Source organism: Nilaparvata lugens, chromosome 2 (assembly GCF_014356525.2).
Source record: "Nilaparvata lugens isolate BPH chromosome 2, ASM1435652v1, whole genome shotgun sequence".
Lineage (NCBI taxonomy): Eukaryota > Metazoa > Arthropoda > Insecta > Hemiptera > Delphacidae > Nilaparvata > Nilaparvata lugens.
The window spans coordinates 50,343,933-50,365,887 of NC_052505.1; the positions used below are offsets into that span (position 1 = coordinate 50,343,933).

General features: G+C 35.2%; 1 protein-coding gene across 3 annotated transcripts in view; it reads left to right on the top strand.

The window, feature by feature from the left end:
• Nucleotides 1–21,955, top strand: part of LOC111051192 (glutamine--fructose-6-phosphate aminotransferase [isomerizing] 2) — a 47,930-nt gene extending 25,975 nt beyond the window's left edge. For 2 of the 3 annotated variants that reach the window (XM_022337640.2, XM_022337641.2), the window contains 8 exons: nucleotides 3,524–3,647; nucleotides 4,352–4,467; nucleotides 5,008–5,206; nucleotides 8,125–8,369; nucleotides 9,456–9,611; nucleotides 10,354–10,482; nucleotides 11,119–11,253; nucleotides 20,206–21,945. In XM_022337640.2, the coding sequence (XP_022193332.1) occupies nucleotides 3,524–3,647; nucleotides 4,352–4,467; nucleotides 5,008–5,206; nucleotides 8,125–8,369; nucleotides 9,456–9,611; nucleotides 10,354–10,482; nucleotides 11,119–11,253; nucleotides 20,206–20,316 (1,215 nt within the window). In that variant the 3' untranslated portion in view covers nucleotides 20,317–21,945. Of the gene's footprint in view, nucleotides 1–3,523; nucleotides 3,648–4,351; nucleotides 4,468–5,007; nucleotides 5,207–8,124; nucleotides 8,370–9,455; nucleotides 9,612–10,353; nucleotides 10,483–11,118; nucleotides 11,254–20,205 lie in introns of all 3 variants that reach the window. The other variant, XM_022337639.2, reaches the window with a different exon arrangement.

Consider the following 21,955-nt stretch of genomic DNA (forward strand, 5'->3'; position numbering starts at 1 on the left):
AAATGTGAGATTGTGGCAGTATTTTTTCGCTGATTATTAACCAAAGACTGATAATGTAGATTGCGTAAGTCTTAAAAATATTAAGATCTAGCTGGTGTGCACAAAGAGAATAATCAGACGTTCCGAGTTCTTGGTAACTGAGTATTCTGTATCCTAGTATTCAGATAGTAAACTATGCTGAAAAGATCCATCGTCTAGTTAATGAAGAGATGCCGGGTCAAACACAGTTACCACTAGAAGATTTCAACCAAGTCACTCCGTGTTATCGGATGAGCATGTTAAATGATCCCAGCTAAAGTATGGAGACCCACTGATGGCTCATATTATGCATATTCAGACCAGATTAAACCTACCCGCAAAGGACTTGACACCAACAAAAATTTATTTGAATTTACTTCATTTTATATAAATTATGCTGGATTATGACCGTCTATAGAGAATTATATTTATAGTAACATTCACCCTATAAAGTTAGTGGAAATGGGAAATGATTGAACTTCATAGCAGGCATGCTTCTATTTCAACCGCCTTCTTTAGTAGATAGCTGTAATTCAAGACATCACGGTTCATCTAATATGATTTTTTGTTAATTTTGATCAATTATATCTCAAATATATTTCTTTTATGCACCAAGAACATCATTCTCTTTCTATGATTATTAATAAATTTAATTAAGATTAAATATTGTGGTAGTTCATCATATTATTCCTTTACATCCCAAAAACGATCTGCTTCGTCTTAAATGACAGACAAGGATAGAAAACCAATTTTAATTGGATGCTGACTTTATAACGTGAATTTTAGAATGAGAAAGAATGAACTGTTAGTGAAATTGAGTAGCCTATTCAATAAAAATAGAATAGAAAATGGTATCAGTCAGCTGGGAATTATAAACACGTTTTAGACATAATAAAGAAACTCGTCTACTGAACTTTTAAGAGAATTATTCAAAAAAATTGGTACTTTTTAATTAACCTACGGTACTTTTACCTCTCAAAAAGTAAACACAATCAATGCATTTTTTAATCAAGCAATTGTAAAAAATAAAAAGTGATAAAACAATGTATTCAGCTATTGCTAGTAGGCCCAAATCTGTCTTGCGTCAAGAATATCTAGAGACTCGAAATATTCAGGTATTTTAAAAAATCTCCTCACTATATTTGTATACTTTAGATTTGCTATCCATTTGGGCTAAAGTGCACGTCCAGTGCCAACATACCTGTCTTCAAATTTTTGGTTGGGATCGATTTAGTCTGTTATTTTGAGCAAAAAATCACAAAAATTAAACGGCGCTCACTATTGTTTTTAAAATAAACTAAGTTCAAAGTAGCAGAACTTTACATGCATTTAACCTATAAGTAGCAACCGTAAGTAGCTAAGGTTAGGAAAAGCTGTAGGTTAGGAAAAGCTTTATGTTAGGAAAGCTTGGGTTAGGAAAAGCTTTGGGTTAGGAAAACTCAGATTAGGAATATCATAATTTGATGATTTCAATAATCAAAATGGCTACTACTTATAGGTTAAATGCATGTAAAGTTGTGCTACTTTGAACTTAGTTTATTTAAAAAACAATAGTGAGCGCCGTTTATTCTTCGTGATTTTGTGCTCAAAATAACATACTAAATTGATCCCAACCAAAAATTTGATTATATGTATGTTGGCACTGGACGTGAACTTACACCTCAATTTGTTAGAAAATTTTAGGTATTAGTTTTTATCAATAATACTCTTTGTATCTTTAGTACATACACATATCTGATGGCAGAACCAATATCCATTATCAAATCTCTTGATCAAAGACCTGGATAGATCGCGTTAGTCAGTATATTTCAACATGAGAAATAACACTGGTCAAACAGACCACACTTTACTTGATCATGATGGCAGTGTTACAGATCACCAGTATCTTCATTAAAAAAGCACTGATATTATATAGACACTTTCCAATTATCCACTTAGGCAAGGATCTAAAGATGTTCACCGGACGCGCCGTCACCGGCTCTGGCAAGTGGTTAAACATCCTCATCTCCAGCACGGGGAAACAATCCTCCACCTTCGATAAACGACAGTGCGGCAAATCCAAATTTGTCCTCCGAGTATTGTAGGAGTGCACTTGCTCTCCTCGATGTAGCGTTGTGATGTTACTCCTCATATATAGCAGTGAAGCCAAGATGTAGTGTCCACAGTCTGTGGATGCCTAATCTTCGGAAGATTGGCTGGCAATGTGCATCATACTTGCTATATGTGATGATTTCTTATGTAAGAGCTTGATTTCTATATGTGAGAGCTTTCTTTTGGAGCAGTAGAGTGTCTCTATGTGGCGAATGTCTCCAGATCAAGTATGCAGATACAGTATACAGTATGCAGTAGATACAGTATGCGGCTACCAAAAACTGCATGGTACTACATCAGCAACCGCTTGACTCTCAGCAGTGCTCTCAACTTCCTGAAAAGATATATGACTCTTGACAGCTTCTTGCACACTCCAAGAATATGTTACTCCCAGGTCAGCTTTGAATATATACTGAATCCGAGGAGCGAGGAGTGTGACAGGTGCCTGGTTTAGATCTATACTGCCAAGAGTACACATCACTTTCTGGGTCTTTCCTTCGGTGAGAAGCAGCTTATTTGCGGAGAACCAGTCCCTGGCCTCAGCAAAGAGTTGCTGCGCTCTCAATCCTGCTGCTGTGAGACCACCACCCCTACCGATGATTGTGGTGAGATCCTCAAAAAGAAGGCTTGAGTCCTCCAATCTCAGATCATTGATTATAATCAAGAACAGCAAAGGCCCAAGCACCGATCCCTGAGGCACGCCAAGAGGTACATGTTTTCCCTTGAAGTAGCTCCCATCAGTGAGACGATATTCTCACAATCCAGCAAGTAATCTGCTACCATGCTCCATGCTCTGCCTTGAAAACCATATCTGGAGAGCTTTTCCAGTAGGATCCTGTGAGACACACAATCGAAAGTCAGGTCACACAGCATCAGGCAAACTGAACTCTTTTCCTCGAAAGCCTTGTAGATTCTGTCCACCAGAGAGAGTGTAGCTGATGTGGTTGACCTCCCCCTTCTGAATCCATGCTGCATGCCTCCCAACAGACCATTCTTCTCCAGGTAGAAACTCATTTGTTGCAGCATGGCTGTCTCAATGACTTTTCCAATGGTAAGCACAATCGATACAAATCTGAAACTTGCAAGGACCTCAGGATCACCCTTATTGAGAATGGGCTCTGTTTTTGAGATTTCGATACAGTGTGGGAAAATCCCCTTTCCTAGACAGGAGTTGATTAATGACAACAATGGGTCAGCTATTGTACTCACGCTCTTCAACACATACTCAGAAATGCCATAGACATCCTGGCTGTAGGGTGATAAAATAATAGAGGAACTATTATCTAGTGCCTAATAGAGGCACTAGTAGGCACTATATAAAATAACTGCCTGCAAAGTTTAAAAAACTTATTCACAATGAATATTATTTTAGTCAATGAATATGAAATCAACTGACGACATTTTATTTGTTTAGGATGATGACGTAGCTGCTGTGAAGGAAGGCATGTTGAGCATTCACAGATTGAGGAGGTCCATGGATGACTCCCACTCGCGTGAGATCACCACTCTCAAGATGGAGATTCAACAAATCATGAAAGGTCAGTGATTTTTGCCTTGTTATTCATTATAATTACAAGTTAAAAAATTATTTTTGCATAAAAAAGAGTACATGATTAAGCTATTAATTAAATTTATACATGTCCAGATACATTCATAGGCTACTACAACTATTATATTATTCATTCATTCATTCATTCATCTATTCATAGACAATAAATACAATGCAGGTAAAAACAACAGGCATTCGCCCAAAACTGCTTTAAACCTTAATTTGGAATACACAGTTGGAATTCCTTTGGAATTATAAGGATATATTATATTAAATACGCCAGATATCCGATTTCTCAAATTTTTTCTTGAACAATTCATCTAATATTGTCTTAATATTTCAAGTATTGTCTTAATATATCAAATGGACATGTAGGCCTATTTTATTAATGTATGAAACTTATATTAATGAACATTTACCTGTCTCTATTTTGTCCCAAAATACCAAAATACGAAATATACTTTTATTCGATTTGATAATCTGACTTTTACGTATTCCAAAATAATTTGTATATTTTTATTGGATCAATTCATTGGTCATTGTATTTGCAGGTATCTAAAAGATTTTGTATTCTTTTAAATTGTACAAAAGCTTATTAATTTATTGGTCCTTGTATTTTCAAGTGTCTGAAAGATTTTTTTATTCCTTCTTAATGCACAACGCTTATTAATTCATTGGTTGATGTATTTTCAGGTAACTACAGCTCATTCATGCAAAAAGAAATTTTTGAACAACCAGAATCCGTCATCAATACAATGAGAGGTCGTGTCAACTTCGAGACAGAAACCGTTGTCTTGGGAGGAATCAAGGTAGTAACTCAATTTTATTTTTTCTCAGTTTATACATTTTTATTATTCATCATCCGATACGATTGATTATGTGATGTTTATTATGTGATATGCGGTGAGGGTGGATCACAAAAGCTTGGAAAATTTAACGCATCAGGAAAGCTAACATACTCTTAAATTCAACTTTGGGAACCAGTAATTGTTGAAAATTATTGTGTTCTCTATTTTTGAAACTGAAGTATTGTTAACACTTGGGTATCGTATCACTTCACAGTCGTTTAAATCAGTCTCTTCTCTCCATGGATTGAATACAATGAGTCGATTGGATAAAAACTAGAATCTAGTCACCAGCACCTAGTCATTAGTTCTTTCTATACAAATAAGATTATATATCTCACTCGAATCCAAGCATTTGCTTGTAAATGACTCAGAACTAACCATTTCTAGATTTTATTCAATCAACCTAATATGTATGTGGATACCAAGAATGAATTTGACTCTTCAAGTACACCAAACAATTTTTCTACACCCTTATGATTATTTTATAAATGTGTTTTTCAGGATTACATTCCAGAAATCAGGAGATGCAGGCGCCTGATGCTGATTGGGTGTGGCACCAGCTACCACAGCGCAGTCGCAACACGGCAGCTGCTTGAGGAGCTGACTGAGCTGCCAGTCATGGTCGAACAGGCTTCCGACTTCCTCGACCGAGTCACTCCCGTCTTCAGAGACGATGTCTGCTTCTTCATTTCTCAGTCAGGCAAGTCTGCTCTCATCCATCAAGAATGGACGTTCTCTGAAGTGGAAATGCATTTTTTGTTTACTTGTAATGATTGTTGTTTCACTCATGGTTCGTTCACAAGATAATTCTAAGTAAACAAACAAGAACAGAACCTACCGAATGTTCCTAGATGAATATTGCCCATGCTCTGTAGCCCATGAATTTCAGTCATTCACATAATATACAGTACTATGCTCAATATATCCATTATATTCTTTCAAAAGGAAATTATTTTTTCAGTTTTCATAAATTTTGTTTGCATTCTCGGGATAGTTACCTGTCTTTTAACTAACCAATAAATGCCCACCAACTTGAGGCAACATTAATGCTTTCATATATCAAGTATTGTCTCCTCTCCATCAATATTATGTTTGCATTCTCACAAGAGGCAGCTGACCAACTGATTCAGACCAACCAATTCAAGACATATACATTTTTTCTTTTACATGTCAACAATTGGTGTCTGTTTTCCATGAATTCCATTTGCATTTTCAAAAGAGACAAATGATCAACTAATCAATTATTTAAGACCTAATTTGAGGCATTTACATTCCCAATTAATTTTATCCGCCTTCTCAGAAGATTCAGATGACTAATCAATCGATCTAATCAATTTAAGGCGGATTCCCTCATGTTAATTAATACCAGTCCGTGTCCGGTTCAGTGCACATATTAGTTGCAATGGTACTATTCATATTCACTCGGTCGGGCTGAGTGGGAATAGTTGCATTAGTACTGATGGCAAGGATATTTCCACATTGATGTGTGGGAATCCGCCTGTAGACCCGCTCATTTGAGACATTTTCTATAAATTTTGTTCACCTCAGTAGAGGCGACCAATCAATCTAATATTAGCCCAGTCAAATAGTCATCATAATGAGCCCCGACCAAACAAAAATTAAGGTAATTGATTTTATTGTTTTAATCGGTCCATTTGGGTACTAGTAAGAGTAATCTATGGTTTCCCACCAAAATTTCTGAAGGCATAACTTTTGGCAGCCTGAAAACCACGAGATTTTCGTACTTTTTTCAGTTTTTTCACGATATCTCCAAAACCAACTGTTCAATCAATATTTTTGTTCTATACTTTTTTGATGATCATTAAATTCTTTACAATTTTCATACCCTAAATGTTTTTCTATCTCCAATAGGAAGCGAGTTACAGCTCGTCGAAAATTGGTAATTAATTTCTCTCATTATTGAAATCTGGGAACTATCTCATTTTTCAATCATTATGAGCCTGTAAGATTGTCACTGACCTTATGAGCATCATGGTAACACCATTATCACGATAAATTAATACCAAGGACGACTTTAAAAGAAGTAAAAAATAAAAATAAAATGTGAATTTATAAATTTCCTTCAAAGTAGGAAAAATTATCAATTTTCGATGAGATAAAAGTTACTTCCTATTGGAGATGGACGATATGCCTAAGAGTGAGTTTATAGTCCAGTGAGAGTTGATGCAACGTTGCCAAATCAGCTGATTATGAATAAAAGTACATTCATATTTTATATTTTAACCCGATGAATTGTTAACATCGCTTGGTGTGGTGTTGGGGGTGGGGTGGTGTTGGGAAGGCACTCTGCTGTTACATCGTCAACTGGGCTATTTTTATGAAATCTACTCTAGTAAGTACTTGATAATTTTCACACTATAACACTGTATAACGTGCACTTTTTATTCCCAATAATGGCCGTTTTTAGCCATTAGCATTGAATCTGAATTCATCCAAAAAAGTTAGCGCCAAATCATGAGTCTTACAAATAATTAAATCACTACCCTAAAATATTTATTTTCTTGTTCCAACTCTATCATTAGTGATTGTATTGACATCTTAGTGATACCCTAATTACGATCAAAAAATACCACATACGACTTTATAAGAAGTAAAAAGGGGAAAAAACATGGATTTAGCGATTTTTCGCAAAGTTGAAATAAATTAACAATTTTCGACGAGCTATAACTCGCTTCCTATTGGAGATAGAAAAACATTTAGGGTATGAAAATTGTAGAGAATTTCATGATCTTCAAAAAAGTATAGAACAAAAATATTGATTGAACAGTTGCCTTAATACCTTAATTACCTTAATTTTTGTTTGGTCCGATGTACTATTTGATTGGGCTATATCTATAAATCTATTGATTTAGCTCACACTTATTGTTATATGCTTCTTTCACTAATTTATTTGGTTTGCATATGCAGGAGAGACAGCTGGCCAAATTATAATATTAATACCCACAAACTTGATTAATGTAAATGGAAAATTGATTATTTCACTTAACAATTTCTCTTCCATCTCTTCTATCGTAGTCTTTCAGAAAGACTCTTCCTTCTAATAGTCTCTGCTGTATAAATCTCGTTAGTATTCTCAGATTAGAAACGTGAAGATAACCATAATTTGCGTCTCTCTTCTAATAGTATCTGTTCCACCAATTTCTTCAGTATTCTCAAATGAGAGACTTGAAGATTACCATAATTTTGAATTTCTCTTTCAATAGTATATGTTTAATCAATTTTGTTAGTATACTCATAAGAGAAAATTGAAATTGAAGTTGCTTTCCAAGACGAAACACTATATAATAACTTTGTTGAAGTTCTGACACTGTGTTACTTGTAAATATTAAAAAAAACACTTACTTTTGTTGGAGTATTGAGGAATGTATTTCACTCATTCCTTCTTCAGGAGTGAAATACATTCCTCAATACTCCAACAAAAGTAAGTGTTTCTTCAAATATTTACAAGTAACACAGTGTCAGAACTTCAACAAAGAAACTTGAAGATAACGATAATTTTGCATCTCTCTTCTAATAGTCCCTGTTCATCAATTTAGTTTAGTATTCTCAGAAGAGACACTTGAAGATAACGATAGTTTTGTGGCAATTTGCATGCAGGAGAGACAGCAGACTCTCTGATGGCACTGAGGTACTGCAAGCAGCGAGGTGCGCTGATCATCGGCGTGACGAACACAGTGGGCAGCTCGATCTGTCGCGAGTCGCACTGCGGCATCCACATCAACGCGGGTCCCGAGATCGGCGTCGCCTCCACCAAGGCCTACACCTCCCAGTTCATCTCGCTCGTCATGTTCGGTCTGGTCATGAGTGAGGACAGAATATCCATGCAGCCTCGCCGCTCTGAGGTCAGCATTTAATACTCTCAAGTATATCTACTGATATACTATATCTACCGCTCTGAGATCAGCACTACATACTCTTAAGTGAATCTGCTAAAAATAATACTTTGAAGTGAACTACTCAAAATAATATTTGAAAGGGAAATTGCTACTTTAAAGTAAGCAGTTGAAGTAAATCATTCTCAAATTTAAGGCTAGTAGGTATCACTCTAGAAAAAAGTCATCTGTAGCGGGCTTACACTCTGGTCTTAAGACATCATAATTTTCCATTCTCTGCTGATGTTGCAAATGAATGAGACATATGAATTGCAAAATGTTGCGACATAGGAGAATGAAACATCCACTTAAGCCATGTTTTGCTCGAGACCGATTCGGTCATTAGCAGATATGTCACATGAGATACCAACTACTTGCATGCACACGTTCTCTGATGAAATACAGGAATTTCAATCTTGTATTGCAATCTACTGATTATTTTCTGCTTTCAGGCATGATGCGTGATTCAGACATGCAGAATTCTATCTCGAATTTCATCAGACAAGACACATGTTTTGAAACACATGTGTAAGCCGGCATACATGTTTTTTACTCAAAACCAAACCAAAAAGAAGGGCATGCTTGTGAGGTTTATTTTCACAGATAATCATAAAACAATCAAAGTTTTTGCTTGGTCTCCATCATCTTCTCATTCACATGAATAATAAGTTAAGCGAATGTCAAGGCGAAATTCACTGCTGAATATTCGAAAAATTCAATATTTTTCAAGTCCGTTATCTTCGAAAATAGCTTGCCGGAAGTTTGGAGACACCTGCAAATGCTGTTTCATACTGAAATTCTATCCATCATTATCACATCACCATCAACTCTCAAGTTTAAGGTTTATGTTCACATCATCCACAATTTTTCCTCATATTTTCTTACTTCACAATTAGTTATATTACCATTAAAAACTACTATATTACTATATCACTATATTACTATATTACTATTATTACATTATTATTATATTATATTATTATATTTTAATTACCATTAAATATTACCATTAGTTTAATTACCATTAATTGTTTTCTAAACAATTTTTAATTTCAGATCATAAAGGGTTTGAAGAACTTGGATGAGCAGATTCGCAGTGTGTTGCAAATGGACGGTAAGGTGCTGGAGCTGGCCAAGGGATTGTTCCAACAGAAGTCACTGCTCATCATGGGACGAGGATACAACTTTGCCACCTGTTTGGAAGGCGCTTTGGTGAGTAAAGCTATTTCACATATTTATTCTTGCTTTATAACCTACAAAACGTGCAAAATAGTAATATTGTAAACGTAACTCGCCAATGATGAATCATGTTGTTGGAAAGCTTGTTCCAGGTCAACTATGATGTGAAGAAAAGCCATTCATATGTTCCAGTCTTACTAGTTTATAGGCACACTGACCATTATGAGAATTTAACATTTTAAAGTGATTGGTAAAAGAAAAGTAAAAAAAAAATCAATTTTGAAAATTACCGAAAAACTAAGAATGTTAAAAAAAAACTATTTTAATATTGAAATATATTGATTTTGATATTATAAACTATTGTCTTGGGATTTTCCCTGATAGATTCGAATTCTCATAACTGTTGGTAATATTTGAAAATGATTTGAATTAAGTTGAATTTCAAATTTATTTCCAATCTAAGCTAGTTGTTTATAGTTCAACAAGATGTTTGCATTTAATGAATGTAAACAATGTAACTATAACTGTCGGTTTTTCATAATCTTCCATTACTTGTCAACTTTTAAGAACAAGGGGATTAGAAAATAAATTGTATCTATCCTGCACCTTTGATCATTTCAATTCATATGAACTCTATCAATTAATAGGGCTACTTGAATAAGGGTACTAGTGATGCTCTGTAATTAATGAATATTATCATATGTCTATTTATTTCAAGACTGTATCTTTTCATTCTATAATTCGAAATCAACTCATAACAAAAAATGAATTTCAGAAAGTGAAAGAACTGACGTACATGCATAGCGAGGGTATTATGGCTGGAGAACTGAAGCATGGACCTTTGGCTCTTGTTGACCACACTATGCCAGTCATTATGATAGTCACCAGGGACCCAGTTTATGTGGTGAGAACTCTGTCAATTTATAATGTTTAATTGCTATAAAGTATTTTATTGAACGAATTCCCATTCAAGAACTAATTCAATTTAATAGAGTCATGAATTTTTTAGCTAATCTCCTCATTTTGATGTTGTACTGTACCGTACTCAAAAATAGAAAAATGCAATAGGTTTATCAATCATGTTGGAATAACTTTTATTGAATAAAATCACAACATTGGAAGTATTCAAATTCTTAAATACGAGCAAAATTGAAAGAATGTATAAAATGTAGCCCTTTATCGATTCATGTACTTCTTGACAATGAAAATCTTACTATAGAATTTATTTTATATTTTTCAGGGTAATGGATTGCCTTCTTATGATATAATTCCAATGTTCTTGGCTTAAAATATCTCTGTATTCGCTCTCCATATCGCCCTATATTGAATTTTTAAGATTTATCTAATTGTTGAATTCACCATATCTTTAGGTCTACCTCCTAATTTAACTAGGCCACGTTCAAATCATATTTATTTAAAAGAATCTAACTTTTTCCATAGTAAATACTTCTTAACTTATTCGGTATAGTATAATACCTTTTTGGATTCTTGGAACTGAACTTTATGCTGAACACTACCCTATAAAATTATGTGTTTCCAGAAATGTATAAATGCCCTTCAACAAGTAACTGCCAGGGAGGGTAGACCAATCATCATTTGTGAAGAGGGAGACATTGAGACTTCGTCTTTCGCTTCCAAATTCGTTGAAGTGCCTCACACAGTGGATTGTTTACAGGTGATTATTAATAACTTATAGTCTACTTAGTCTTGAATACTTTCCAGCTTATTTTGATAGAGGTTTCTGCCAAACATTTCCTTTACTGAAAGTGAATGTTTAATGTTGATGTAGAGTTAATATCTAACATGATTGCAAGTTATTTCAGTTCTTTTAAACCCATAACTATCATACTTTTTCCACGTCAGAAGACGTTGAAAAATATAATCCAGGACGTTGGCTAATCAAGAGAAACCTAACACACTACTGAGAAATTGAATAATGGATATACCCCCATCACAATCTTCTGTTTTTAGTCCTGTATGTCCCAAATTTCAACTTTTTTTCCTGAGTCATACTTGAAAAATCAGGAAAAATGCAAGAACCGTTAATCTTGGGCGTATTTCAGGAGAAATTTTTGAATACGTAGCACGCGTCTAGAGGTCCAACCATAATAAACATGTTAGTAGCTAAATGTATAGATTCAGTTTAACTTTTGTAGTTGATACGAAGTGTGGCTATTAAATAACGGGACTGACGCTGCAGTGGAACGAGTGCACATGCGCCAATAACATTGACCATCAGTTTGAGACTTCCTCTTCAGAATGCAATTAGTCCCGTTTCTGTAAACAACTTCTTTGAGTCATAACCTTCATTTATGTAAGTGTAGGTATTTTGTTTTGCCAGAAAAATGGTAAGTGTAAAAATAGAGCGACGAATTGTTATTAAATTTTACTTTAAACCGCTACCAAAACCTATAATATAATAGAATAGAATATGTTTTTATTTCACAGAAAAACAAATAAAATACGGCACAACAATGGTAGATAGTGGACCCACTTATCTATAAAGCTTGGCACATAATAAATATGAGTAGGTATAATATTTATCCTCTGCAAAACAAAATTACTACAAGCAAAAAATAACGATAATATCCCTTTTGTCCGTTTGTAGGAGTTCAAAAAATTATCATTATGATTAAATACATCCAAACGCACACACACACCCACACACATGCAAATAGGAATAACTTTAAGCTTTATTACTGAACTCAAGTCAGTAAAAGCACAACTCTATAATTATAAAGTTCAAAAATCACCTAAACTACGGTTACCAGACATCGTTCACATTCAGATACATACATACTATAAAGATGCAGTGTAACAATAAAAACAAAATAATACAGTACACTATCACATCTTGATGAAAGATCAGTTAATTAAAAATTTCCACTTCTTCAAGTGACAGACTCAAAAGCCATTTCTTCAGTTTTATTTTAAATTGTGACAAAGAATTAATTCTCCTGATACCGATGGGGAGTAAATTGTAATATTTGCATCCTAAAAATACAAAGCTCTTTTTATACCTAGTACAATAAGGCCTAGGTGGTATTAAATGTTCCCTTGTCCTTTGTCGTGTTATCACTCCTCCCAACAATGCATGCGTATCAGGCACAGTCCTCATTCCCATTCGGTTCCCACTAATTTTAAAAACAATGACAGCACCTTAAACACATACATGCTTCTCAAGGGAAAAACTTGCAAAAGTCTGAAATACGGGAAAGAGTGAATCCTTCTCTTTACCCCACAAATTATACGTATTGCAGCCTTTTGCAGAATTACAAGAGGATATAATGACAAGCATATGTCGACATCCAACAACATAAGCCATAGTCCAGTTTAGAGTGAAACAATACAATTGCCGGAGAATATATCCAGGTAAAAATTGTTTAAGTTTACAAAATGTCCTAACCAAATGAAGTAATCTACTTTTTAAATTCATTATGTGATTTTTCCAGATTAATTTGTCATCCACAATCATTCCTAAATACTTTATAGAATTTGTTTGATCAATACAATTACAATTACATGACTCCATTTGACAACCAATCTCATGATATTTTACAGGGACTGGAAAAACAAAGACTGTTGATAACGAGAAATCTATAAAGTTAGTTTTAGAAACATTTAATACTATTTTGTTTCCATCAAACCAGAGCCTCAAATTGTTCAAATCTGACTGCATCATTACTTGTTGTTGATTAATACTATCAGCAGAATAGGTCAGCGCAGTATCGTCAGCAAATGATGTAACAGTACCATGGAATGTCAATGAGAATAAGTCATTTATATACACTAAAAATAAGAGAGGCCCCAGTACTGAGCCCTGGGGGACTGAAAGAAAAGGTCTATAATTGTCAATATCAGTTCTTGCACCTTTTTTATAGATCGGCACAACTTTAGCCATTTTCAAGGCATCAGGGAATACGCCACAAGCCTGGCTACAATTGAAAATGTCACAGAGAACTGGGATAATTGCTACAGATACTATTTTTACCAACTTACCACTAATTCCATCCAGACCCGGACACTCGCCATTTTTTAGACTCTGATTTTTTTTTTAAATTTACTACCTAATTAGTCATGAGACTAATGAGCAAATTTTATCGAACCTGACCTAATAAATAAAAATAAAATACAGTGAAACTCTCACTAGAATCTCTTACTGCTAATGATAATATTATGTACTTAAATTAAATAATAGTACTATAAAGCATGATTTTATTGTTTCACTCAATCACTGCTCTGCTTTTTCACTTGAAACCACTTGCACTACACTAATTCGAATGGCTTCCTCCTTTTGAGCCTCCGCACCAATCCTCCGTTGTCTAGCAGCTGGATTGCTTCGACGGTGTTGTGTTGGTGGAGTCGTGCTTCATGACTCTCTGCATACCGCTGAATCTCACAGGATACCAGGTTGACTCCCAGATCTCTATGGATGTCGCTGTTCCGCACAAACCAAGGAGCATCAACGATGTTTCTGAGCACCTTGTTTTGGAATCGTTGAATGATGGCGATGTTAGTCGGTTTGGTGCAGCCCCACAGTTGGATACCATAGGTCCAGGCAGGTTTGAAGATCTGTTTGTACAGGAGAACTTTGTTTGGTATTGAAAGTGATGTGTTTCTTCCAATAAGCCAGTAGAATTTCTTGTATTTTATACAATCTTCTTTTTTCTTTTTTTATTGTAATTTGACTGCAATCTAACACTTTGGTTAATGAACAGTTCAATTCTAGCTTAAATTAATACGTAAAAGTTTGACATTAAAGGGGTATTCACTCCTTCACAGTCTAAGTGAGCAATGCCCATGCACTGTTTCTTTCGGAATCACTCTTACTACATTTAAACGAGATCTGTAGGCTCCTTCCTTTTCAGTCTTCTCACCGTATTAGAGTTGTCAATGAGGTGTAGAGCTTGGATGTTCTGATGATTATGTAGAGTCTCTTCATGGTTTCTGGCAGCCTTTGTGATCGACTTCTTCCATCTGCAGGTCCCTGTGAGATCCGAGTTTCTGACAAAGTATGGAGCATTGACAGCATTCCTCAAAACCTTGTTCTGGAATTTCTGGATGGTGTTTATGTTACTTTTTCTTGCACAGCCCACAGCTGGATGCCATACAACCACACAGGCCGAAGAATTTGTCTATACAATAGTAATTTATTGTAGGTTGAAAGGCTTGAATTTCTCCCCAATAACCAGTACATTTTCGAGTATTTGAAATCCAGTTCTTCTTTCTTTTTTTTACGTGTGACTTCCATCGTAGTTTTGCATCTAGTGTCATCCCAAGATACTTAGCTTCATTTGCAAATGGAACTTCTTTGTTGTTTAATCTTATTGGGATGTACACATAATGCCTATTTGTGAAGACAACATGTGTGGACTTGCTTTCATTCAACTTAATCCGCTAGGTTCTAGTCCATTTCTCAATTTTCTTGATGGCTTCTTGCGCTTTACTTATAGCTTCCTCATTAGTTTCTCCAACTGCTAAGACAGCTGTGTCATATGCAAAGGATGCAATAGTGTCATTTTCTGGCACAGGAAGATCGCTGGTGTAGAGCAGGTACAGAGTAGGGCCCAATACACTTCCTTGAGGAACTCCAGCTTCAATTGGTGTTAGTCCTGAGTAGCTATCACCTTGTTTCACTCGGAAGAATCTGTCTGACAGGTAAGATTTTAGCAATGAGGCATATTGCTGAGGTAAAACTTTTTGTAGTTTTTTAATTAGACCTACATGCCACACTTTATCAAATGCCTGAGCGACGTCTAAAAAGATAGCAGCACAATATTTTTTCTCTTCTAGAGTCTTCTCGATTACATGAGTAATTCTATGGACTTGCTGAACTGTTGAATGTTTCCCTCTAAATCCAAACTGATGATCAGGAATGAGTTGTCCACTCTCTATCACATGTTTCAATCTGGAGAGTAAAACTTTTTCGAAGATCTTGGCCATTATGGGTAATAGAGATATGGGTCTATAAGATGATGCATCATGTGGTGGTTTACCTGCCTTGGGGACCATGATGACTTCAGCTACCTTCCATGACAGTGGCACATACTTCATCGTCAAGGCTGCATTTATGAGAAATGTGAGTTTTTTCAAAGCTCTATCTGGTAGGTTTTTCAGAACTTCACCAGTAATGAGATCATATCCTGGAGCTTTCTTACAACTGGTTGTCTTGATAATACTTATCAGCTCATTTGTTGTTAAGGCTGGAATCTCTCTCATATCCTGTGATATTCCCATCTCATCATCTTCTACACCATCTTGGAATTGATGAGGTTGAAAGACACTTTCCAGGTATTCTGCAAAACGTTCAGTTTTCTGTTCGTTATTCCTTGCCCACTCACCATTAATTGTTTTGATTGGTGTTTCTTGAACTGAGGGTTTTTTCAAGTACTTTGTAGCTTTCCAGAGTGAATAATCGGAGTTCTTATCTGTAGCAAGGTTTCTGAGATATTCACTGATCATATCATTGTTATAGCTACTGTTACATTCCTTCAGTTTCTTAGCTAGAAAATTCAAATGAGTTTTATCCACTGGTGCTCTTGTTCGCTGCCACTTTTTCCTCGCTTCCCTCTTCTCATGGATAAGTTCCAATATGTGATGTGGATAATGTGAACCAGAAGACCTTGTTCTCTGTGTTGAATGTGGAGTCCTGTCCAAGGCTGCTTCTTGGATGTCCCTTGTGAACTTTTAACCTCAGAATCCAACTGATCACAGCTTGTAATTTCTAGCTCAAAATCTAATTTTGCACACAATAATTCTTGGAATGCTGACCAGTCTGTTTGCCTATTAACTAGCCTCAAATTACATTCTTTCATTACCATAGTTTCACCCACATTGAGGATCAATGCAGTATGATAAGAGCTCAGGTCTTCACAATCTTCTATTTCCATGTAGTTTAATGATAAATTCCTGTTTACAAAGAAATATATCAAATATGGTAATTTATTTCTATCAGTTGGCCAATATGTGTGTCTATTTGATGACATTACTGAGCATTGCCTATCATTTATAGCTTGAAATAGCTGTCTTCCTTTTTGAGAGTTCAATCTTGAGCCTCAACTTATATGTTTTGCATTGAAATCCCCACCTATGATGAATCTGTTTCCTAGGTGGTCGAATAAATTCTTGTAAACTTCATTGGTTATATTGTGTCTTGAATTGAAATCTTCTAGTTTCCACTGTAACTGTTGTCACTTGCATTTCTTCTGTTTGAATAGGTGAGTTTTCATAATGCTTCAGACCCTCTCTGATTATTATTGCACTTCCACCTCTAGCTTTATTTCGGGGATGAAAAGTATGATACAACTTGTAGCCTCTGAATCTCAGGTATGACTGGGTTGTGAAGTCTCAGAGATTAAACTTATATCTATTATTTTTCTTAATTTGAAGTACTACTATTAATTCTGCTTGTCTCTCTTGAATGCCATTGGGTATTCCATGTCATTATTCTCAATTGCTGGCTCATTTCTTCTTAGAGATTGAATGACTTTGGTTTATTTCTATTTCACTTAGTCTTTGCTCAAATACAGTCAACATCGACTCCTGTTTTATAAGCTTCTCCAAGATGATGTTCAGGATACCACTCATACTTTCTTGTTGTGTTTCCTTTTTCTTTGAAGACACGGCTTCAGAGTAGCTATTGTTCGGATTTCTGATAGAGGAGGTGCTGCTCTTGAATGCTCCTTTTGCAGGCTGGTTGTTCATCCCTTCTGCTCCTCCTTTTCAGGCTTTTTGTTGGGTTTCTTTTCTTCAACAGTCTTCTGAACATTGGTTTTTCGTTGTCGTTGATTTTTATTTTCTGTAGTTCTACAACTACACTACATCCGCTGTAGTTTGATGGATGTTTTCCTCCACAGTGGACGAATTTAGGCTCCGACTCCTTCGGTTTTGTGCAGCTGATTGTGCTGTGCTTCCCAGCACACTTCACACATCTTGGCTCTCTGTTACAATATTTCTGTGTGTGCCCAAAACCTTGACATTTTTTACATTGAGGCACTAATCTAGATGAAACCAATGACTCAATCTCCACTTTGCATCCCATTATATGTTTAATTTCATATACTTTTTTCACATCTTCTTCAGTGCTAAAAGATAGAATAAACATGTCAAATGGCTCCTTGGTCTTCCATTTTAATTTATTTACAGCATTCATTATCTTGAATCCTCTATTTTTGAGGTCAGCAACTATGCTTTCTGGTTGGCAAGTGCTATGCAGTTTCTTGGCCATCACTCTTATTGGTCTCGTTTGTTTGTTCTCATACGAGTACCATGAGTATTTTGCTTCATTCAACCATTTTGTTGCTTCTCTGAAATCGTTTTCAGACTGAAAATTTATTTTCAATGAATTTCCAGTCAGTACTTTGAAATTGAAAGTTTCCTTACTGGCAAATTTTGTTATCTCCTCATATACTTTTTGAAAATATTTTACGTTTTCCACTATCACTGGTGGAAGGGATGGAATCTTTTTGCTCTTAGCTGGCAACTTTTCTGCAACCGATGATCCATGTTGTGCAACATCTGACTGCTTTTGAATGTCATGACGGGATGAATCAATCGGAGGGGAATTCAAGAGCTTTCTCTTCTTTGAAGATCGCTTATTGCGAGCTCTAACCCACTCAGTTTCTTCTGCTAGAGTGTCGTCATCGGTTTCATATATAACCTGGTTTGATGAAGATGATTTTCCTCGATTATCCATAGCTTTGTGTGACGTACTACCTCCTGAACACAAAGCTTCAAGATTTTCAATTCTCTTGATTAACTGTTGTTTTTCTTCCTCAGATTTCTTCCACTTCAGCTCAGTCTCCTTCCAAGCATTATATAGGATCTGCTCTGTTGCTGATTTGAGTTTGTTAATTCTAATGTACTTATCTGGTGAACAATCAGCAATTGATGAACAATCAGCAGCATTAGATGATTCCTCCATTTTCGTAGGCACAGTTTCTACTTCTTCTTCTTCATCAAACTCTGGCGCCAAGAATTTGGGTAGACGGATTAGTTGTTTATCCGAAATTATTCGCGTTTATCGTAACATATTGTCCGAAACACTCGAATAGCATTCGCGCACGCGTGCGAACTCGGTTCACAAAAACGGCCTCGTTGAAAACACAATCGACCAATTTCTGCTTCGCTTGCATAGATATACGAAAAATTTATCCGTCGCGAATTTCTTCTAATTAAAGAGTATTCAACCGAACAAACTGCTGACTTTACTTTTCTACACTACACTAGACTAAACGGCTACACAACCTATCGCTACGAGCTCTCGCACAATACTGATTTCTCTACTGACATTGTTCTATTTCGCGAACATACTTCACGGAAGGCCCTTGTATTCGGCTTTCACGACCGCGAAAATGCGAACGCAGACGACACTAGAAAGCCGCGCGAAAGTAGGTCACTTCACTTGCATAAAGACGGCGGATTTCAACCGAAATTCGATGCAATGTTTTGTTCCACTTACCACTGTGAACAATCGACTGCTGACTCACTACTTCTACTTCTACACTACACTACGTACGTCTGCACTGTTCAAGAGCTCACGCGATACTGAGACTCTGAATGATTTTATTAATTTCATTATACTGAATAGGCTGAATAGGCATTATACTGAATATAATTTACTAAAAGGAGTGTATGGCAGTGAATTTTTATTGCGGACTCGTGTTTTTGAATGGTTTAAGCGTTTTCAAGATGGTCGAAAAGAGGTTGAAGATGATTTGCCCCCAGGTCGACCTTCAACATCAAAAACTAATGACAATGTCGAAAAAGTTGCTAATTTGATTTGGTCTGACCGTCGATTAAGTATTCGTGCAGTTGCTGAATCTGTAGGCGAACTCTAGGCGAGTCCGTAGAAGCTTTCCAAGAGAGAGCAGCAAATAGTCCTGAAACAGTTCACAGAAGATAACTCCAGCACTGTCTCCAACAATGGAAAGTTCGCATGGAGTGTTACAGGGATATACAAGGGGTATATATTGTAGGTGATAATAAGTAATTCTGTATAAAAACTTTTACTATATCAGTCCCGTTATTTTACAGCCACACCTCGTGTATGCCATGAAATATTATAAATTAAATTCGCCGTTATGAAATTATACAGAGTGAAGTTGTCATCCCATTGCTTGAGCTGTATAAAACTAAACCCATATTTTGTTTTTGAAGAATTTTTCAACAGTCAAACTCATATTATTTACGCTTAATTCCATTTTTAAGCTGTTTGAAGTTTTGTAGGTGAATAGTTTATATTTTGGACAAATGAAAAATCATCATTTGGCGCCCCCCAAAACCCAGCGCCCGAAGCACGTGGACCCTTCGCACCCCGCTCTGGCCCTGTTTTTTACTTGTCCATCTCATCATGGTTTTCTCATTTAACCAGTCCTAACGTACGGATTTACTCCTCTCTTACTTTTGAATAAACTAGGAGGACTCTTTCTCGAATATTTATAAGTTTATCCAATGTCCTAGTTAATAGATAATTTTTAGCTATACAACATTTTACTCAATTTTTTATTTTGACTACGCTTGTATAATTTAAAGGTTAAGTTATGAGCTGACTTTGCAAAAATTGAAACAAATCTAATAGAAACTTTTTGTGTCAAATATAGTGGCAATGTAATTTTGAATGTTTCAGGGAATTCTGACAGTGATTCCAATGCAGCTGCTCTCGTATCACATTGCTGTGCTGAAGGGTTGCAACGTAGATTGCCCCCGCAACTTGGCCAAGTCTGTCACCGTCGAATGAACAGATCATTGTCTTTCGTTATGAATTCGAATACTCTTTGATGAAACGGTTCTGATAATAATCTGTTCTTCAAGCCATCAAATGATATCAACTGATGTAAAATGGATCATCATTCCACTCTTTGAGTTGGTTGAAATCATAAGCTTTTGACAAAATCTTACCAAAAAATTTGGTGTAGGATTTTTATTCGTGAAATAAATTCAACAAGAAAATATTTTTAAAATCCAACAAATTTTCAATACTATTTGATATTGATAACTGATGGACAGTTTGAAATGATTTGTTCAACATGGCAACTCCGGAAAATCTACCTACTTTTGTAGATTATTTCATTTTTAAATACTGTATTTTAAAGCAGTTCTTCTGATAATCATGCAACTGTTTATAACCACTGTTTTATTTTACAAATTTCATTTTTAAAATCTCATCACAAACTACTTACTACTTTTATTCTTAATTCAACATTGCATAAATTTCAGTTAACTCATACTCTTTTGATCTCATAATTTTTGTCAAATGCCCATGAATGTTGTTACTTGATATTATATTATATTTTTATAAAAAATCAACTAGTTCTTAGAACTAACATTTTACATTCTGAAACTCTTCTTCATTTTGTCATTATTATTATTTTACATTCCATTTGGATTCAACTTTATTGAGTGGATACACTTCATTGAAGAAGTGAAGTATTAGATAATTATGTTTGTCTACCCTGGTGCTATTTCATCAAAGTTACCTTTATTATTGTTGTAAAAAATATATTTTGAAATTATAGAACTATACAGCATTGTTCAAGATAGAGCTTTCTATTACACTTTGTTCATTTATGAATTCATGTATTTTAATAATTGAATCGGTCTGAAGAGAAAGGGAACATGTCAAAAATCATAATTTTCCAGGGGAGAGAAAAAACTAAGTAAATACAGATAAAAGTATAGATAATTTCAAGATTGTTTTTTGTCATTAGGATGCAAACTCTTTCAAGACAACAATTCTAATCCAGTATAAGCACTTATATAAAATTCACCCCTTAAAATTGAGTTTTTTGTTGACTTCCTTTTACTCATGATGATATTATAAATTATCACTCTTCAACTTTTACAATAAACACCTCTACCGAAAGCAATCTAACCTCAAAGAAACGCGTGAATCAACGGTAACCTAACAATAGCATAAAAATCACAACTGACAAACAGTTGATTTTTGAATGTTCGGGGTTGAAAGGAAACATGTGTGTCATGACTAGTTCCCTTTCACTCCAGTACAGCAAAAATACGATCTCTGTTTCTCGAATAAAGAGAATGCTGGCATGTTCCCTTTCAACTCCAATCGATGTATCCCACAGTAAACAACTCATTTCAACCATAAAAAAATGAAAAATTTTGACATGTTCCCTTTTTCCTCAGGCCGATTCAATTATTCTAATCACTTTATCATTGACAAATTTTATTCTGTTTCAAATATTTTGCAGCATGAGTAGACAATAAGAGTGGTTTTTATATAGAGCTTAAGCTGTTTTGGAGTTTTATTAAAGAGGAAACATTCTCAATTATTGAAGTTTTATAGAATGGAATTTTTCATTTATCATTGGTTGATATAAATACAATCAATATAAATAAAATATTATTTGTATGAA